The sequence below is a fragment of the Xenopus laevis genome, chromosome 7L, assembly GCF_017654675.1.
Source record: "Xenopus laevis strain J_2021 chromosome 7L, Xenopus_laevis_v10.1, whole genome shotgun sequence".
NCBI classification, from domain to species: domain Eukaryota; kingdom Metazoa; phylum Chordata; class Amphibia; order Anura; family Pipidae; genus Xenopus; species Xenopus laevis.
In genome coordinates this window covers 106,819,712-106,837,281 of record NC_054383.1, presented here as the reverse complement: position 1 = coordinate 106,837,281, position 17,570 = coordinate 106,819,712, and the positions used below count along the sequence as shown (strand labels likewise).

Here is a 17,570-nt window from a genome sequence, read left to right as displayed (position 1 = left end):
ATTTTTTAGGCAACAATCCCTTCTGCAGGCTCAAGGAGCTTGCTATTGATGTTAACTGGAAGCAACTTATTGCTCTTAGTGGGGATTTTAATGTCTGCTTCAAACAACTAAACACAATACATCTGACATCCAAAGTGGTGCTTTAATTGGGTGGAAGGACATGGTTTCCTTTTTATATAGGGACATTGAGTTTAGTCAGCATCATTTTACAACACACTTATAGGAGGCCTTCTTGCTGCACAAAATGAGAAGTTGGTACTGCTTTCAGGCTTTTTGAAATCAGTGAAAAAAATAGAATATGGGGGGGGGAACAGAACATTTTGAACCCTCAGATTTGAAGTGGCAAGTTCAGAACAGAATGCAATTCAACACAAAATATTAAATTAACTGCTTATATGCATCTCCCCAAGAGACCTTTTATTTATTGGAATTGGACCTTCAAAACCCGCACAGGTGACAATCAAGTAAAGCACTCCATTTACACCCATACAGTATGGGTATGGGACCTGTTATGGGATCTTTCCATGATTTAGATCTTCATACCTCATGTCTAGAAAATCATGTAAACATTACAAGGTACTGTTTTAATTCTACAGAAAAAAGGAAATCGTTTATAAAAATGTGGATTTTTTTGGATAAAATGGAGTCTTTGGGAGACGGCCTTTCCGTAATGCTAACTGCAGCTATAGTGGCTAGTTCCTTTCTGTCCATGTTTAACAACAGTATTAATTGTCAACTATCTGATTCCAGCCTTAATATTTGGAAGTTTTCACTTTAAAGAGAGCTGTATCAAGCATTAAGGTAATAGTTCATGTGTTAATGCATCTTAAGCTGCAATTTGCAAAATGTGTGACTGACAGACATATTTACCTTTGACATTTTTTAATGCATTGAGCGTGCAAAGTGTAGTAACAACATTGTCATAAGCATATACGTAACCTGGTATCCCAGAGTTAGTTTCATGTATTATACAGGTATGGGGCCTGTTATCCAGAATGCTCAGGACCTGGGGTTTTCCAGATAATGTATCTTTCCGTTATTTTGTTAATTAACCCTCGATATTCGACCGTCGAAGTAAAATCCTTTGACTTCGAATATCGAATATATTCCAACGATCAAAATAATCGAACGATTTGAAGGATTTTAATCCAACGATCGAAGGATATTCCTTCGATCAGGAAATTGTTAGGAAGCCTATGGGAACCTTCCCCATAGGCTAACATTGGCCTCGGTAGGTTTTAGGTGGCGAACTAGGGGGTCGAAGAAAGAGACAGTACTTCGACTATCGAATGGTCGAATAGTCGAACGATTTTTAGTTCGAATCGTTCGTTTCGAAGTCGAAGGTCGTAGTCAAAGGTCGAAGTAGCCCATTCGATGGTCGAAGTAGCCCATTCGATGGTCGAAGTAGCCATTTTCGACCATTCGAAATTCGAACTTTTTTCCTCTATTCCTTCACTCGAACTAAGTAAATCATGTAAACATTAAATAAACCCAATAGTCTGTTTTTGCTTCCAATAAGGATTAATTATATCTTAGTTGGGATCAAGTACAAGCTACTGTTTTATTATTTCAGAGAAAAGGAAAATATTTTTTTAAAAATTTGGATTATTTGGATAAAATGGAGTCTATGGGAGATGGCCTTTTTAATTCAGAGCTTTCTGGATAATGGGTTTCCGGATACCTGTACAGCAAAGCAAATGGCAGGATAAATGATGGGTCAGTTTCATTTATAACATGCCAGAACACATGGCGGAATAAATGCAGTGCCTATTGAATGTTAAGAAACATCCAGATCTCATCAAAGTAAACACAGTGTCTTTGTATAATACCAGTGTCCAGTTGTAGGAAATTCATAGCCTCCCCAAGCCTTCATTGATATTGACCTATAAGCTTGTGTTCTAATATTTACACATGCACATGGAAGCACACAAGTATAGGGGCCTTTTAGATCATTCGAAATGACAATATTGAGGGGATGCAGAGATTACTGCCACTATACCTTTACTCAATAAGCAATAGGTATTACATCAAAGCCCATAAAATGCAGCACGAAGGAGTTAATCTTTTTTTTTTTTTTTCTGGTTTGAAATATTTTATTTGACAAAGGAGTTTTAATCTAATAGGTAGGATTAATAGAAATGCATAATAACAGGGGTTGGTGGTCCAGATCCAAACTTTGCATAGGAATCTCTCTTTATACCACCAAGGTTAGGTTCTAATGGAACATGTTGGAACAAGCCAGAGGATACAAACAAAGTAGAGATGTCAGGTGTGGACAAATAGTGATGAAAGAGATGGAATGGAACAAATCCTTAGCGGGACTGATAAATCCTTGGGAAATGTCAAGCTGCTTGCCTTGCATACTATAACTGTGAGTTGCCAACTATTGCTACTCAGCAAGGGCCAGAAACACTGGAAAGCTGGATATGGTATTGAGTAATGATGTTCAAGATGTTCCAAAAATGTGTTCCATTAAAGGGGTTGTTCACCTTGCTAACTTTTAGTATTATATAGAGTGTGATATTCCGAGACAATTTGAAACTGGTTTTCATTTTTTATTTGTGATTTTCGAGTTATTTAGCTTTTTTATTCAGCAGCTGCTAGGGTCCAAATTACCCAAGCAACCATGAATTGATTTGAACAAGTTATTGGAATATGAATAGGAGAGGACCTGAACAGAAAGATGAGTGTTAAAAATTAGCAATAACAATAAATTTGTAGCCTTACAGAGCATTTATTTTTTTATATGGGGTCAGTGACCCCCATTTTAGAGCTGGAAAGAAAAGAATAAGGCAAATCCTTCAAAAACTGCAAAAAAGAAAAAAAATGAAGACCAATTGAAAAGTTGCTTAGAATTAGCCATTCTATAACATACTAAAAGTTAACTTTCAAATGTTCCCAGTTTCATAGGAAACGTCTCTCTAAAAATTGAGTTATTCAATACCTTTTTTATACGGCCTTTAGTAGAGAGATGCCAAGGTGGGTATTGATTCATTGGTTGGGCTAATGGTTATGAACTTTAAATACAAGAAAAGTATAACATTGTTGGGCTTAATGGCATTTGGGAGTATGGTTACATCCCCAGCATGCTTTTGTTAGGAACCAGAGGTTTAAATGAGATGAAGATGAAGTGTGTCCAGAGAGGCATCCCATAAAACTATGGGCATGTCAGTATGGGCACAACTGTGGATACAGTACATAATAAACATAAAACCCTGAAGGAGAACCAGTATTCTGTGGATATCTATTTAGGTACATCTGTGCCAACTGCCATAATGTTATTTTTAGCCACCGTTATCTTATGATACAAAAATGTCTTGCCTTTTAAAACAAGCAGCCCAAACATCTTTTCTTCATTTCCTTCCAATATAACCAAATTGGTTAGAAAATGCCAGAGCCGGATATTGAAAAGTATGTTGAACCATGCTCATTTAGGAGACAGTTTGCCAGGGTAACACATTTCTAAGGCAAAACAGAGATTTATTATTGCATGTAGCACTCGTGGGGCTGAATCATTTGAGTATCTTTAAAGGTGCTTTTCAGATGACCTTCAAACTAAAGACAATAACTGACCAGGCATGTTCTCTTTAGAACAACCAGATGCTGCGATATTCTGTTTTAAATTACAGATGTCTCAGCTTGAACTTTATTGTCTTGCCAATTATTCCTACCAGGCTGTCATAATGTGACAGGTTGAAGTCGGAAAGGTAGGGAAATGAACATGAAGAACACCCCCCTCCCTCCCCAGGCACATACAGGAGAGCTTCTCTTTTATCTTACTGTTAATATCATCTGTCACATTATCAAGGTTGTCATATCATTTCAGGCAAGGCCTGGAAGTTATTAGCCTGGAAGGAAATGGTTAATAGTTCAATCGCAAATCGCCTGCTACGTTATTATTGGAAAGATGCTTTTTATTTGTTTGTTCTATATACCCTCCTGCACAGATACTGAAGAAATCTAATAAAGGTTGCATTTTTAAATTAAAAAAAATGTTGGGAGAATGCCGTCAATTGTATTAAATTCATGGGGGGTTATAATGGGGGTACATCCTCTGCTATTTTCCAATGGAAGCAGGTAATATAGCTGTAATAGAATCTCTGTTCTATTATTATTATGATGAATGATGCATAAAATCCCCAATTCTTTGAACTTGGTCCCTCCATAAAAGATTCAGCAGAATCCCAAATTGAACTCTGTTTTGAATATTCATATGTCAAAAAAAAAAATTGCATTCATTACGTATAAAAAATGGTTGCATTCACTTTACCCAGATTTCACATGACTTTGGATTCAGACCTTCGAAGTCCTGCAAAAAGTGCTTGGATTCAGCCGAATCCCAAACTAGATGCTGAATTGAGTGTATCCCTAATTATTATGCACTCTTAATTTGTGCAAGATGTATGTAGTGCTGTATTTAGGTTTGGAGCTAACCGAGGTACCTCCCCTTGGGGATTGGGGCAGTACCTGAATTCATCCACCCCCGGCACACTTGCATATATGAACAAAAAAAGAGAATGCGCACGTGTGCTTTAACAAACAGGGAGCTGAACACTACTGGTTAGTGAAGGGGACATTGGCAGAAAACGCATGTGCCTGGAACCCCCCCAAGCTTTACGCTCTAGGTATTTGCCTCTTCTGCCTACTCTTTGTTCCAGCTCTGGGCAGGATAGTCTGTGGATGTTGCAGCCCCGGAACTGTCTCCCTGTCCACCTCAACTCCAGTGTAGATGTGTATGGCGGTAGGCTTGGGTACATATATTTGTGTGGGTTTTTTTCCTTTATGTATAGGCGCCCTAAAGCTGCTGTCCTTCGAATGTGCCCTTGGGTACCTATATAGAAAACATGGCTCTGGAAGTATGCATATGTTACTTTTCAGCAGCACAAGATCTTGCCTGTAGAACTTACAGTCCTTTCAACTAGGAAACTATTAAAAAAACTCGCCTGGCAGATACATTAGATGGCTTTAAGAAGGGGTTGGATGGCTTTTTAGCAAGTGAGAGAATACAGGGTTATGGAAGATAGCTCATAGTACAAGTTGATCCAGGGACTAGTCCGATTGCCATTTTGGAGTCAGGAAGGAATTCCCCCCCCTCTGAGGCAAATTGGAGAAGCTTCAGATTTATTTTTTTTTTGCCTTCCTCTGGATCAACTGGTAGTTAGGCAGGTTAAAAAAAGTTAAAAGGCTGAACTTGATGGACGTGTGTCTTTTTTCAACCTAAATTACTATGTTACTATGTTAAATCTGAGAATAATGTCCCTAGGGTTCATCTTGCTGCCTAATCTAAAGCATCCGGTCAGTTGAATTCTAGCTTGGATATCTTTATTACCCCCACCAAAAACTGTTGTCAATTTGAAGGCAAGTAATGGGCTAGAACAAAAAGACTGATGTTGCCACCATGCCTCGCATTGTTCTGCATTTTTAATATATTAAGGGGATCAATAATATGAAATATAAAACTGTTGACTATATCCCCCAGTTTCAGATTTAGCCTACCCTAGTTTGCAGTGGATCCATTTATGCTCTTTTTACAGCAAATTGGGGTACAGGCAAATCACGTTTGAAAGCTTTTACCCCAAGGTTTTCCTTTCATTGTTGAGTACAATGATGAGGGGGTTTCCGGGGAGCGGATGCTTAGCTTTTGCATCAGGTTGTGAACTTTTGCACCGTGACTACGCAGATCAGACAAAACTAAGCCCTGCACACGTGTTGCCGTTTATTTTGACGTTATTGAATCGGATTCATACCCTCGGCAATAAGTTCACCGTACATCAAACAACTGCAGAGCTCTGATGGGAAACGTCGAACAGAACAAGCAAAACAGATTGAAGGCTTTGACATGTATCTATATGAACTCGCATGAATAAGAAACCAACGCTGGAAGAAACCTTGTCATTAATCATGACACCATAATGAGTGTCAGAAGCTGCAGGTGAAAAGTGCAACTGTACACAGTGAGGTGGAAACAGATAACTGCATCATGCCGCGTTATGTTTGCACATCCAGTCGGAGGATTAGAATAGGAGGGAGACAAAATAACAATGAAATACAAGTGGAAGGTCTCCTTTTCAGAATCATTTCTGCGAGCGTGATTTATTTTAGTTCAGCAGCTTTCATCTTTCTGTGTAAGAGTGTTACAGTGAAACCCAACTTCCTAGAATGTATGGTATTCAATGAAAAGCTGAACTTTTACCAGTCCAGAGGTCAGACTAGTGCTGCAAGGTTTAAGGCACAGAAGCAGATATTCCATCATAACAAACACACACATGCATATATCTTAAAGGAGAACTAAATCCTCAAAATGCCGTAGTTTATATATTGAACTTATTGAACCAGCCTAAAGGTTCAGCATCTCTATAGCAGTAATGATCCAGGCTTTCAAATTTAACACAGAAGTTTCCCATCAGAGGGGCACATTTACTAAAGTGCGAAGCGGCTAACGCTAGCAAAAATTTACCAGCATGATGTCATTTCATTACTTCGCCGATTTACTAACAGGCGCTGGCGTAAATTCGCTAGTGAAGTGGACCTACTCTAGCGCTGCTTCGCACCCTTATGCCAGGCGAAGTTGCACTATGGCATAGGGACGGAACTAAGCTAATTCACTAACTTGCGCATTTTACTGAACGTTACCTCTTGCGCCAGACTTGCCTTCGCCACCTCAGACCAGGCGAAGTGCAATAGAGTAGATAGGGATTGCTTAAAAAAAAAATTTAAATTTTTTCTAAGTCCCAAAAAACGCTGGCGTCTTTTCCTTTTTTAAGCGTGATAGGCTGAAAAAGATCATAATTTTTTTTGGGGGTACCCTCCTTCCCCCCTACATTTCCTGACATATGGCACCTTAACTATACAGTGGGCACATGTATACGGCAATATAACAACTCTATTTTATCTTATGAAGCTTTCCCAGACTTGTGTAGTGTAATGTATTTGCTGCTACATATACGTCCATTGTACTTTAACTTGGCGCCGTATGAAAATTAGTCATCGTTAGCGTAACTTCTCTTTACTTGACGAATTAACGATAGAGCAACTTCGCCTCCCTGAGCGCAACTTCGGATTTTAGTGTACTAGCGGCACCCTGGCAAAAATTCATCTGGCGAAGTGTGGCTAAGTGCGGCTAAGTGCAGCTAAGTGCGGCGAAGCCAGCACTGGCGTAACTTCAAATGTAAGTAAATTTGCCCCTTAGATCTTGTTAGGAGTGTCTGCAACATGCACATGCTCAGTGGGCTCTGAGCAACTGTTTATAAACTAGGGATGCACTGAATCCAGGATTCGGTTCGGGATTCGGCCGAATCCTTCTGCCTGGACTAACCGAATCCGAATTCTGATTTGCATGTCAAATTAGGGGCGGAGAGGGAAATTGCGTGACTTTTTGTTAGAAAACAAGGAAGTAAAACATTTTTCCTCTTCCCACCCCTAATTTGCATGTGCAAATTAGGGTTCGGATTCGGTTCGGTATTCGCCCGAATCTTTCACAAAGGATTCGGGGGTTCGGCCGAATCCAAAAAAATTGGTTTTGGTGCATCCCTATTAGAAACTTAGCTTAGCGATTGTTGTAAATCATCAAGCAGCAATAAGGTTTGTCTCTCATATAAGCAGATAAGCTACAGGGCTGATTATTAAATTCTGATGCTATGTGCACTGGTTTCTAAGCTGCCATGTACCAATACTTATTTAACACCCAGGCTTATATTAGTGTGACGTTTATATGATATATATTCAATATATTGGGCGTTGGTTCCTAAGCTCAGAAATTGACAGCAGCACAGAGCATCAGCAGAAAAGAAGAAGGAGAGATACAGGGACATCTTTGGAGGCACGGATCTTTACTACTAAGAGGTAGTGGTTACCTTGGGCGGGTATAGAAGCCCAAAACATAATGTACAACAACCTGTACAAAGCAATTAATCTAGTCTAAGGCATTTTGAAATATAAATTGTTTCTATAATACCAGTATGGCCCCACAATATGCAAATCGTGTTCTGGAAGACCTAGAACAATAGTCTATAGCTACAGGATACAACAAAAGCAGAATGTTGTGCAGTAGATTGTTCCGTGAATTCAATCTAGTCATGAAACACAAAATAAATTACTCTTTGGAATGTATATACATTCTAGATACAATAGTAGCAACCGGCTGGCACACATTACCCCTCCATTTGGACCTCACCTTCTTTTTATTGTCTATATTAACCCTTAGCAGACTCATTATTGCATTTTCCTTTTAATCCTTCTCTAATGAACACAAGTGTAGCAGTTGAGTGTGTTTCTCACCATGTGGGCTGTGTGGGTGTTATATAGTTGGCGAGTGGAACAGTCTTTTCATTTGTAACCATATAGCAAGTCAGAAAAGCTTCTGTTCCCTTATATTTCAAAGACTAGTAGGTTATTGCCAATATATGTAATAGACACAAAAATTAAATAATCTACTATTTTGACATTTCATTGATTAAGGGGGCCAAATAAGTATTTAAACTCTTGAGGGCAGGGACCCTGTTGTTTCTAACAATAGCGGGAACCTCTGCTAGCGTCCAGGACGGATTCTGAGCTACAGCTACTGAATGAGAGCGAGAGAGCAAGTTCTATTCTTTTTTTAAAGGCTACAACTTGTTCAGCATCAGTTAGATGTGGAAAGAGAGGTCAACTGAAGGCCTACCAAGGGAGTTACTATTCTTTCAGATAAATGGGAAACTCAAGACTCAAGGCACCCTTGTAGAGTGAAAATGCTCAGCTTGCTATAGTATTACTGTAACCTAAATAGGCGCTTTGCATGACAAGTGTTGTATCTGCAACTCTGTGTTCTAATTATGTGTGTTTTCTGTCGGACAAGACGCAAGGTCATCCACCTCCCACTCAGGTAATGTTATTGGCTTGGAATAGAAATTGCTACTACTGCTTTTATATCATAGATAATAGTTACTGAAGATAGACAATTAGATAGATAGATAGATAGATAGATAGATAGATAATAGATAGATAGATAGATAGATAGATAGATAGATAGATAATAGATAGATAGATAGATAGATAGATAGATAGATAGATAGATAGATAGATAGATGATAGATAGATAGATAGATAGATAGATAGACATAGATAGATAGATAGATAGATAGATAGATAGATAGATAGATAGATAATAGATAGATAGATAGATAGATAGATAGATAGATAGATAGATAGATAGATAGTAGATAGATAGATAGATAGATAGATAGATAGATAGATAGATAGATAGATAGATAGATAGATAGATAGTAGATAGATAGATAGATAGATAGTAGATAGATGATAGATGGATAATAAACATTATTGATATTAGATTTTTTGAATGGCCATTATTCATATGATTATTAAGGCATCAATATAACTATCTACTTGGATTAATTACTGTAGCATATTTCATGCAGTTATACTAGAATTCTTTGAATTAAAAATGTTGGTGGTTGCTGAGCAGACTGGTACTTTTGAATTAGGGATGCACTGAATCCTGTACTTGGGGGGTTTGGGCAGAACCCCTGAATCCTTGCGAATAAATTTGGCAGAAAATCGAACTGAATCCCTTTCCTCTGCACTGGAAATTCCTGGTGAACAGCTAGAAAAAGTCACATGCATGCATAGGAAATGTTTACTGTTATAAAGGGTTCTGATTCGGTTCCTCTAGGCTCTTGGATTCAGCCAAATTCGAATCCTGCTATAAAAGGCTTGGACTGTTGCTGAATCCCAAATCCAATATGGGATTCGGTGCATCCCTGATTTGAATTTAATTTTGTTTCGTTTGACCTTTTAGAAATAATTTTCAAAAATAAAGGTTTGTATTAGTAACTTAAAGCTTGTTTTTGTAGCATTGGTGAATGTTGGTGTCAGCATATATATTTATATAGATAAGTAAGCATAGCAATCTCTCAATCACTTTAGGTATGTGTTTATACAGTGACTCCTATTCTGTTAAAACCCAATTACTGAATGTGAATATATGTGAAAGTTATATGAGAAAGGAATATGGGAAAAGTATATGGGAAAGGTATATGGCACAGTAGAAATCATAAGACATGCTAGCAGTTGAATTCTGTATCACACTGACTGGCCAGTATGTGTATAAGGTAGATTCCATTCAACTGCAGGATTAATATTTGCTGAAGGTGGAGGCAGGATCATCCATCTTGGCTGCCGAAAGCAGTGTTTGCTCCTTTATCTTTGAGATGCTAGTGACTAGGATTTATCTGGCGATTAAAAGATTATAGCAATACAAAGAAGGACTGAGGTAAAAAATAACTATTTCTTCTATATCACAATGTTTACACACCTGTTAACAATGACGTTAGTGTCATTACTGGCCCGAAAATGATACACAATAGATTTTTTTTTCTTTTTTGCTAACCATTTTTTTTTAGTAAATAACATGTTATCACACTTCAGTCTCACGCACCTATGGATATCTTTTCCGGATACGCTCTAGTTGTAACACCAGGTTCAGCAAAGGTACTCCCTTGCCAACTGAGGGGAACAAATCAGCTGGAGCTGTCTCTTGAGCGGCAATGCCATAGGCCTAACTGACATGTTAATTTGTGACTCACAAAATGGCCTTCGGATCTTTATAAATTTAAAGCTTATTTGATAATTTCCATTAGCTGAGTCTATGACTGGCCAAAAGGCATACTGGAAAAAAGGGTGGTGGGCCCCACCTGCTGTCTCTTGGAGCTCATAGATGAGCCCTGGAAAAGGTCTTCCTTATTTAAAAGATGAGGCATAAAAAGGAAAGGTAGCAGTGCATTCCATTGTGGAACACACGGCCATCTTTGATTGTTTTACAGGAGTTTTAGCTAGGCAGAGAGACAAGCACCATGGGGGCACTGGGAAAGAAGAGAAGATTATAATATTTGTACAAGTGTAGTTTAGGTAATGAGCTCAATCTATCCATTTCTACAGTGATCTGGTGATTATGGCTAAAGGGAGTGACAAAGTGAGAATGACCTTTAATTTTTAGCATTGTGCTATGCTTGGAGCAGTTGGGTAAAAAGTTTTTGCTTTCGGCCCCATAATTTGTTTAGATGATCCTGCTTGTACATGTATATAGTGCAGGGTGGGCAGCAGCGACAACCAGTGGGTTCGGCAATGAGTGTGCTTATGTATTTGTGGGCTCCAGGTACCCCAGTCCGACACTGAAGTCTGTTTAAATGCCTTGATTTCTAATTACGTGTTTTATACCAGAAGCTAATTTACTGATGGATTTCTTGCATCATTAACTTTATGGCATGAAATGAGTAGCAGCAATCATAACTCTAATGTGCCTTACCGGGTTTTTACAAAGAGACAGCTAAATAAAGCAAGACTAAACCAAACCTCTGTCATTGTTTTTAGTTGGGATTTCTTAAAAACCAGATGAAAGCAATGTGCACTATTTTGGGTGCTATTACAATTAATGATTATAAAACCATGACCTGTGCCATAAAACTAAACCTAACCAGGGGAGGGGGCTGTGTATACAATAGTTACACATTTCAGTTTTTTTTAGAATTTATTTTTATACATTTGACGGATAGTAACTTAAAACACACGAGGAGCACAAATAATGTATACGCTGGAAAGTGTTTAGAAATGTGCGTTAACATTATATAAACAGTGTAAAAGCTTTCTTTGGGAATTACAAATAAGGAGAAAGCGGCAAAGTTTATTTTTTTTCACTTGTGTCCTAAAAAAAAATGCGATGCCACATTAAGTGCACATCAAACCACATTATATCACAGTTCTTTTTTTCCCTGACAGTTTATCTAGAGGGGTAAAGCAAAAAAGGATAACATTACCATTTAAATGGAGCAGTTGTGATCTGTCTCGCTAATGTAATCAAATTCAGCTTCCACCGCATGGAAAAAATGCTCGCTTGTAAACTGTTTTTCTATAGGAATCGAATGGTAGGACTGTCATATCGTCTGCTCCTCTCCTAAGTTGTTTGGAAGTGCACTTGGCTTCCTGTGCGTGTCTAAGTAACACATTCTTGCGTTTCAGACCCAGACACAAAAACTTCAAGAAATAATCTGGCTGGTGCTACACATATTTATCACATGCGATGTATGAAATTATATGATAAAACTAGATCTACTTAAATGGACAGCAAAGGGTTAATATAGATCATTGCTTGTACTTTTTAAGATGCACTTTATTTTGCTTGCCTAATGGGAATATTATTAAGCATTGAATGTATCTTATTTAGTTTAGTCTGACTGAACAAGGCTATCCGTCCTGAACATTCCTTTCCTTGTTCCATTCCTTATTTCGTTAGAATTCCCTTATAGAAATGTTTCCAATTTGTGGATCTGGACACTAGGAGACCAAAGCTGACTGAGGTATTGGCTATCCAGAATTTATTAAAAGGTGGCTGTTATGACCATAGTGTTGCCCAGCGGCGATTCCAGTGAAGAAGCCGCCTGAGGCGGCTCTTCAAAATGCCGCCCCCCTCGCCTGCTTACCCATCTGCAGAGGAGGCATCCGACGCAGGAACACTAGTGCGGAGAGCACTAGGAAATTCACACCGGAAATTCGGCTCTTAAATGTATCTGGCGCTGCCGCCTGAGGCGAGCGCCTAAGGCTGCCTCATTGGCCGAGCGCCCCTGGGGTTGCCACCTGTCCGGATTTGACCCAGACAGCCCAGTTTTCCATATTTGAAGGATTTCCCTTGATTGACATGATGATCATCCAATAGCCGATCGCCATATCATAGCGCCATCCCCATGATGTCTCTCACTCCACCTGCAACATCATTGGCCCACCCCTCTGATATCATGGTTCCACCCCCTGCCCAGATTGTGGGCTACAAAAAGGTGGCAACCCTATATGAGCATGTTATCATAAAGCTGTCATACAAGTCAAGGGGGGTCCTAACTAAATACAGGGCCTGTTAACCAGAATGCTTGGGAGCAGGGGTTTACCAGATAATGGATGTTTCTTTAATTTGGATTTTTGTATTTAAAGTCTACTAAAAAATCATGTAAACATGAAATAAACCCAATAGGCTGGTTTTGCTTCCAATAAGAATTAATTATATCTTAGTTTGGATCAAGTACAAGGCATTATTACAGAGAAAAGTGAAACCATTTTTTGGCTAAAATTATTTGGCTAAAATGGAGTGTATGGGAAATGACCTTTCTTGTAATTCAGAGCTTTCTAAATAACCAACCCCATACCTGCAGTATAGTGGGAAAACCCAAGAAGCCTCTGGGGTAAATTTATCAAAGAGTGAAGTTCCGCCACTAGAGTGAAATTCCGCAGCTCTCCATTCATTTCTATGGGATTTTGAAAGGCGTATTTATCAATGGGTGAAAGTGAAATTTCACCCTTTGATAAATACGCCTTTAAAAACCCCATAGAAATGAATGGTAAGTGGCTGAATTTCACTCTAGTGGCGGAAATTCACTATTAACTTCACTCTTTGATAAATATACCCCATTGTGTTAAGGAAATATCAATTCGAGTGATTCAAGGTTTTTCCACCCAAACCTCGATCAATTCGAGTTTTCCGGTTGATAACCCCGAGCTCACTGAATCAGGTTTTTTCCATTCGAGATTTTTCTTAAATTAGAAACCATTCGAGTTGTGATTTCAATCGAGGTTTAAAAACCTCTAATAACTCTAAAATTCGACCTATGATAAATAAAGCACTAAGGGGCAGATTTACTAAGGGTCGAATATTGAGGGTTAATTAACCCTCGATATTCGACTAGGAACTAAAATCATTCGACTTCGAATATCGAAGTCAAACTATTTAGCGCTAATCGTACGATCGTACGATCGAAGGATTATTCGTTCGATCGAACGATTAAATCCTTCGAATCGAACGATTCGAAGGATTTTAATCCAACGATCGAAGGAATATCCTTCGATCAAAAAAACACAGGCAAGCCTATGGGGACCTTCCCCATAGGCTAACATTGAGTTCGGTAGCTTTTAGCTGCCGAACTAGGGGGTCGAAGTTTTTCTTAAAGAGACAGTACTTCGATTATCGAATGGTCGAATAGTCGAACGATTTTTAGTTCGCATCGTTCGATTCGTAGTCAAAGTCGTAGTCGAAGGTCGAACTAGCCCATTCGATGGTCGAAGTAGCCAAAAAAACACTTCGAAATTCGAAGTTTTTTTCATTCGAATCCTTCACTCGAGCTTTGTAAATCTGCCCCATTATATGTATCTTTTAACTGATTGTGGTCTTGGTTTTGTTTTCTTCAGCAGATCCTTCCTGAATCAGATGTGACATCACAAGATGGCTGCCTTAGTAAGGTAGGAAAACAATGTTCGACTGCAGGCCCAGTTTATTTTTTGAAAATAATATGCACAGCTACTAGAATGAAATGACTTGAAGAGTATGGCTACATGAAATGAATAATTTGCCAACCTATATATTGTTCTTACATCATTCCAAATATTTGTGAGTATACTTTTAAATATGGAAACACAACAGGAGGCGCAACATTGCATAGTGTGTGTGTATATGTGAAATGTAACACAAAATGAGCAATTTAGCCGACTCCTTTGTATAGGTGAGTGATAACCTTATGGAGATCTCTTCAGATGAATTAGGCAACGTCCTGTTGATCACAAGGTTAATTATTGACGGAAATGTATCCCAGTATGGTCCTCTAAGCTTTGAACTGTCCATCCCTAAGTGAGCGTATGCCAGAGACTTCTCAGGCTGCAAATTGTATGAATGTAAATATTTTAAAGATGACTTCACTTGGCAAACGATGAGTGTGAGTGAAGCGAGACTTCAACATATTCAAATACATTTCTGAGGCAACGGTAAATCATTGCTCATTAGATGAGACCAGATTCATGTCTCCCGACTTGTGCACAACATTGTTTATTTCTGATTGAACAATAATGTAAACCGTTTCAACCCAAGTCTACCAGTTTTTTTTTTTTTTTGGATGAAGCCTTGGAATTTTTTTTTTGCATAAAGTCTCTCCCAAATGTATTTTTGCGAGAATCCCCTTTTCGCAGATCATTAAAGAGGCTGAGATAAATGGGAATGAAAAAGTTTGGGATATTAATGGCGATCTCTCTTTCTGTCTCTCTCTGCGTGGTTGGTATTGGAGTTGAACTTTGTCCAGAGCAGAGAATAAACCTGTACGACTAGAATAAGGTTCTTCTGTAACGGCATTGTGACCATCGGCTGACCTTGTAAAAGGACCGAACGTCTATGGGAGTGAACTTTTTACCTTATTTCCTTCCATAACTCTCACTTTGTTGCATGTGACACAGTGGGATCTTTTTCAGAGACATTCTGCCAAGGTGGCAGAGCAGGACCGTTGGTATGAACCTCATCTCGGGATTTCTCACATTCCAATTCCCAACATAATTAATATATCACTTGACCTAAAAACATACTTATCTCTTATGACATATATTGGAATTTTAATGTCTGTTCTTGAAGCAAAAGTGCTGTGTCATCGGCATTTGCTGAAGCCCTATGGGTGGCTGCATGTGTTAGTATTCAAGGGCTGAATCAAGCGCCTCTTGTCTCCTACTGTCGCAAGATTTAAAGGGATACCAGAGCCAGGAAAGTTTTCTCCAGGCAATGGACGAGCAGTCTATTGATTTGCTTTCCTGCTGAATCTTGAACTGTTTAATGATACTGTGACATTGAGAGGTAATGAGTTCATCGAAGGGATGGGCAGCAGTTTTAATAGGCAAGGTTAAGAAGGTTGCCCCCAGTAAGGTAAATAGTTCAAGTTCTACACTTAATGGTTAGGAAAGAATAGCTGCAATGAAGCTACTTGACTGGAAGAAAGTGTTTGATCATTTATCCTCGAATGTACAAGGACAGTCACAGGCAGGGGATGGAAGTTTTTTTTGGAAGCGGATTTTCATGTAGTTATCACATTTCATTTTATATATATTAACCAATAAAGTGGTATGAATGTGGGTACAGAGCAATTTTTTTTCTCCAGCCTAAAGCTGGGCTAACACCTATTTATAACGGAGAACATTTATCTTTAGTAAGAGAGTAATCTACAGAATAAGATAATGTAAGGCTGTAAAATCAAACACACTCTTTGCACTTCCGTATAGTTTTGCTCATGAGTGTGTCCATCCCTCCCCCTTTATTAAATGAAGTGGAATGCACCTATTGACACTGGGAAACCCTGGAACTACTGCTCCCACCTTGAATTTGGCAGTTAGGTTTCCTTCAGCCAAAGCAAAGAATCACATATTAAACATCAATCTTGGAAACTGCTGTCATTCCCACTACAAACATTTTATCCGCAACTCGCACCATATTTGCATCAAAACACAAGCAAAATTGTGTTATTTTTCACACATTGGGCACAACTGTGGTGGATGCAACTCTGCATTGCTTATATGATAACAAGATTGATTTGCATCCAAAATTGTGCTTTTGCACACTAACCTTGTGATCGTAATCGACCCTTAATATATTTCAGCTTTGTTAAAACTGGTATGGATACAAAGATCATGCATGCCAATTAGTGATGGGCAAATCTGACCCGTATCACCTGTATCCACAGCAAAAAATTTGCCAAACACATTGAAGTCCATTTTGGCTAATGCATGAAAATGTGCAATTGAAACATTACTGCATTAATAATCGTTGGTGTTCATATGCCATCAGGCACAGAATTGTGCCCAATTCTTTAGGCACAGCCTACCCAGCCCGGTGTGGAAATTTAAGAGCTTATTTCTTTTAACCTGAAAGTTGCCAATTTCACAAGCCAAAATATGGTTAATGCAGTTGGATGGGTGCGTTTCAAGGAATGTACAGTTCCTTAAATGGAACATGGGACTGGGAAGCATGTTTAACCCATGGAGAAGTCATTATCGTTCAGTATTACAGAAACTTATAATCAACAGAGGTCTTACAATAATTAAACAAAATAAAAAATAAGATTAGGGGTATTTTGCACAAATCCCTTGGTAGTTTTATTACGTTTGCTCCATCAGGTTCCACCTGCCACATAGAGACCAAATTGTTTAGCAATGTCAGTTATTTTCAGACAAAGTGGCAACTATAGCACCACAGGGACCCCAAATTGTAAACTAATTTATTTATCTAGTGTCTCGACTTTAAAACAATAGACAGGTATGAGATCCGTTATTCAGAAACATGATATGCAGAAAGGTCCAAATTATGGGAAAGATATTTTGCATAGACTCCATTTTAATCCAATTATACAACTTTGTACTTGATCCCAACTAAGATATAATAGATCCTTATTGGAGGCAGAATAAGTCTATGTAATGTTTAAATTAGGGATGCACCGAATCCAGGATTCGGTTCGGGATTCGGCCAGGATTCTGCCTTTTTCAGCAGGATTCGGATTCGGCCAAATCCTTCTGCCTGGCCGAACCGAATCCTAATTTGCATATGCAAATTAGGGGCGGGGAGGGAAATTGCATGACTTTTTGCCACAAAACAAGGAAGTAAAAAAATTTCCTCTTCCCATCCCTAATTTGCATATGCAACTTAGGGTTCGGATTCGGTTCGATATTCGGCCGAATCTTTCTCGAAGGATAGTGGATTCGGTGCATCCCTAGTTTAATTTATGTTTTTAGTCTTA

At 38.7% G+C, this 17,570-nt stretch overlaps 1 protein-coding gene across 3 annotated transcripts in view; it reads left to right on the top strand.

Moving 5' to 3' along the window:
* Positions 1–17,570, top strand: part of LOC108696629 (histone-lysine N-methyltransferase PRDM16) — a 439,218-nt gene that overhangs the window by 198,881 nt on the left and 222,767 nt on the right. For all 3 annotated transcript variants that reach the window (XM_018226160.2, XM_041569449.1, XM_041569450.1), the window contains exon 3: positions 14,221–14,271. In XM_018226160.2, coding sequence (XP_018081649.2) covers positions 14,221–14,271 — 51 coding nt within the window. The remainder of the gene's footprint in view (positions 1–14,220; positions 14,272–17,570) is intronic.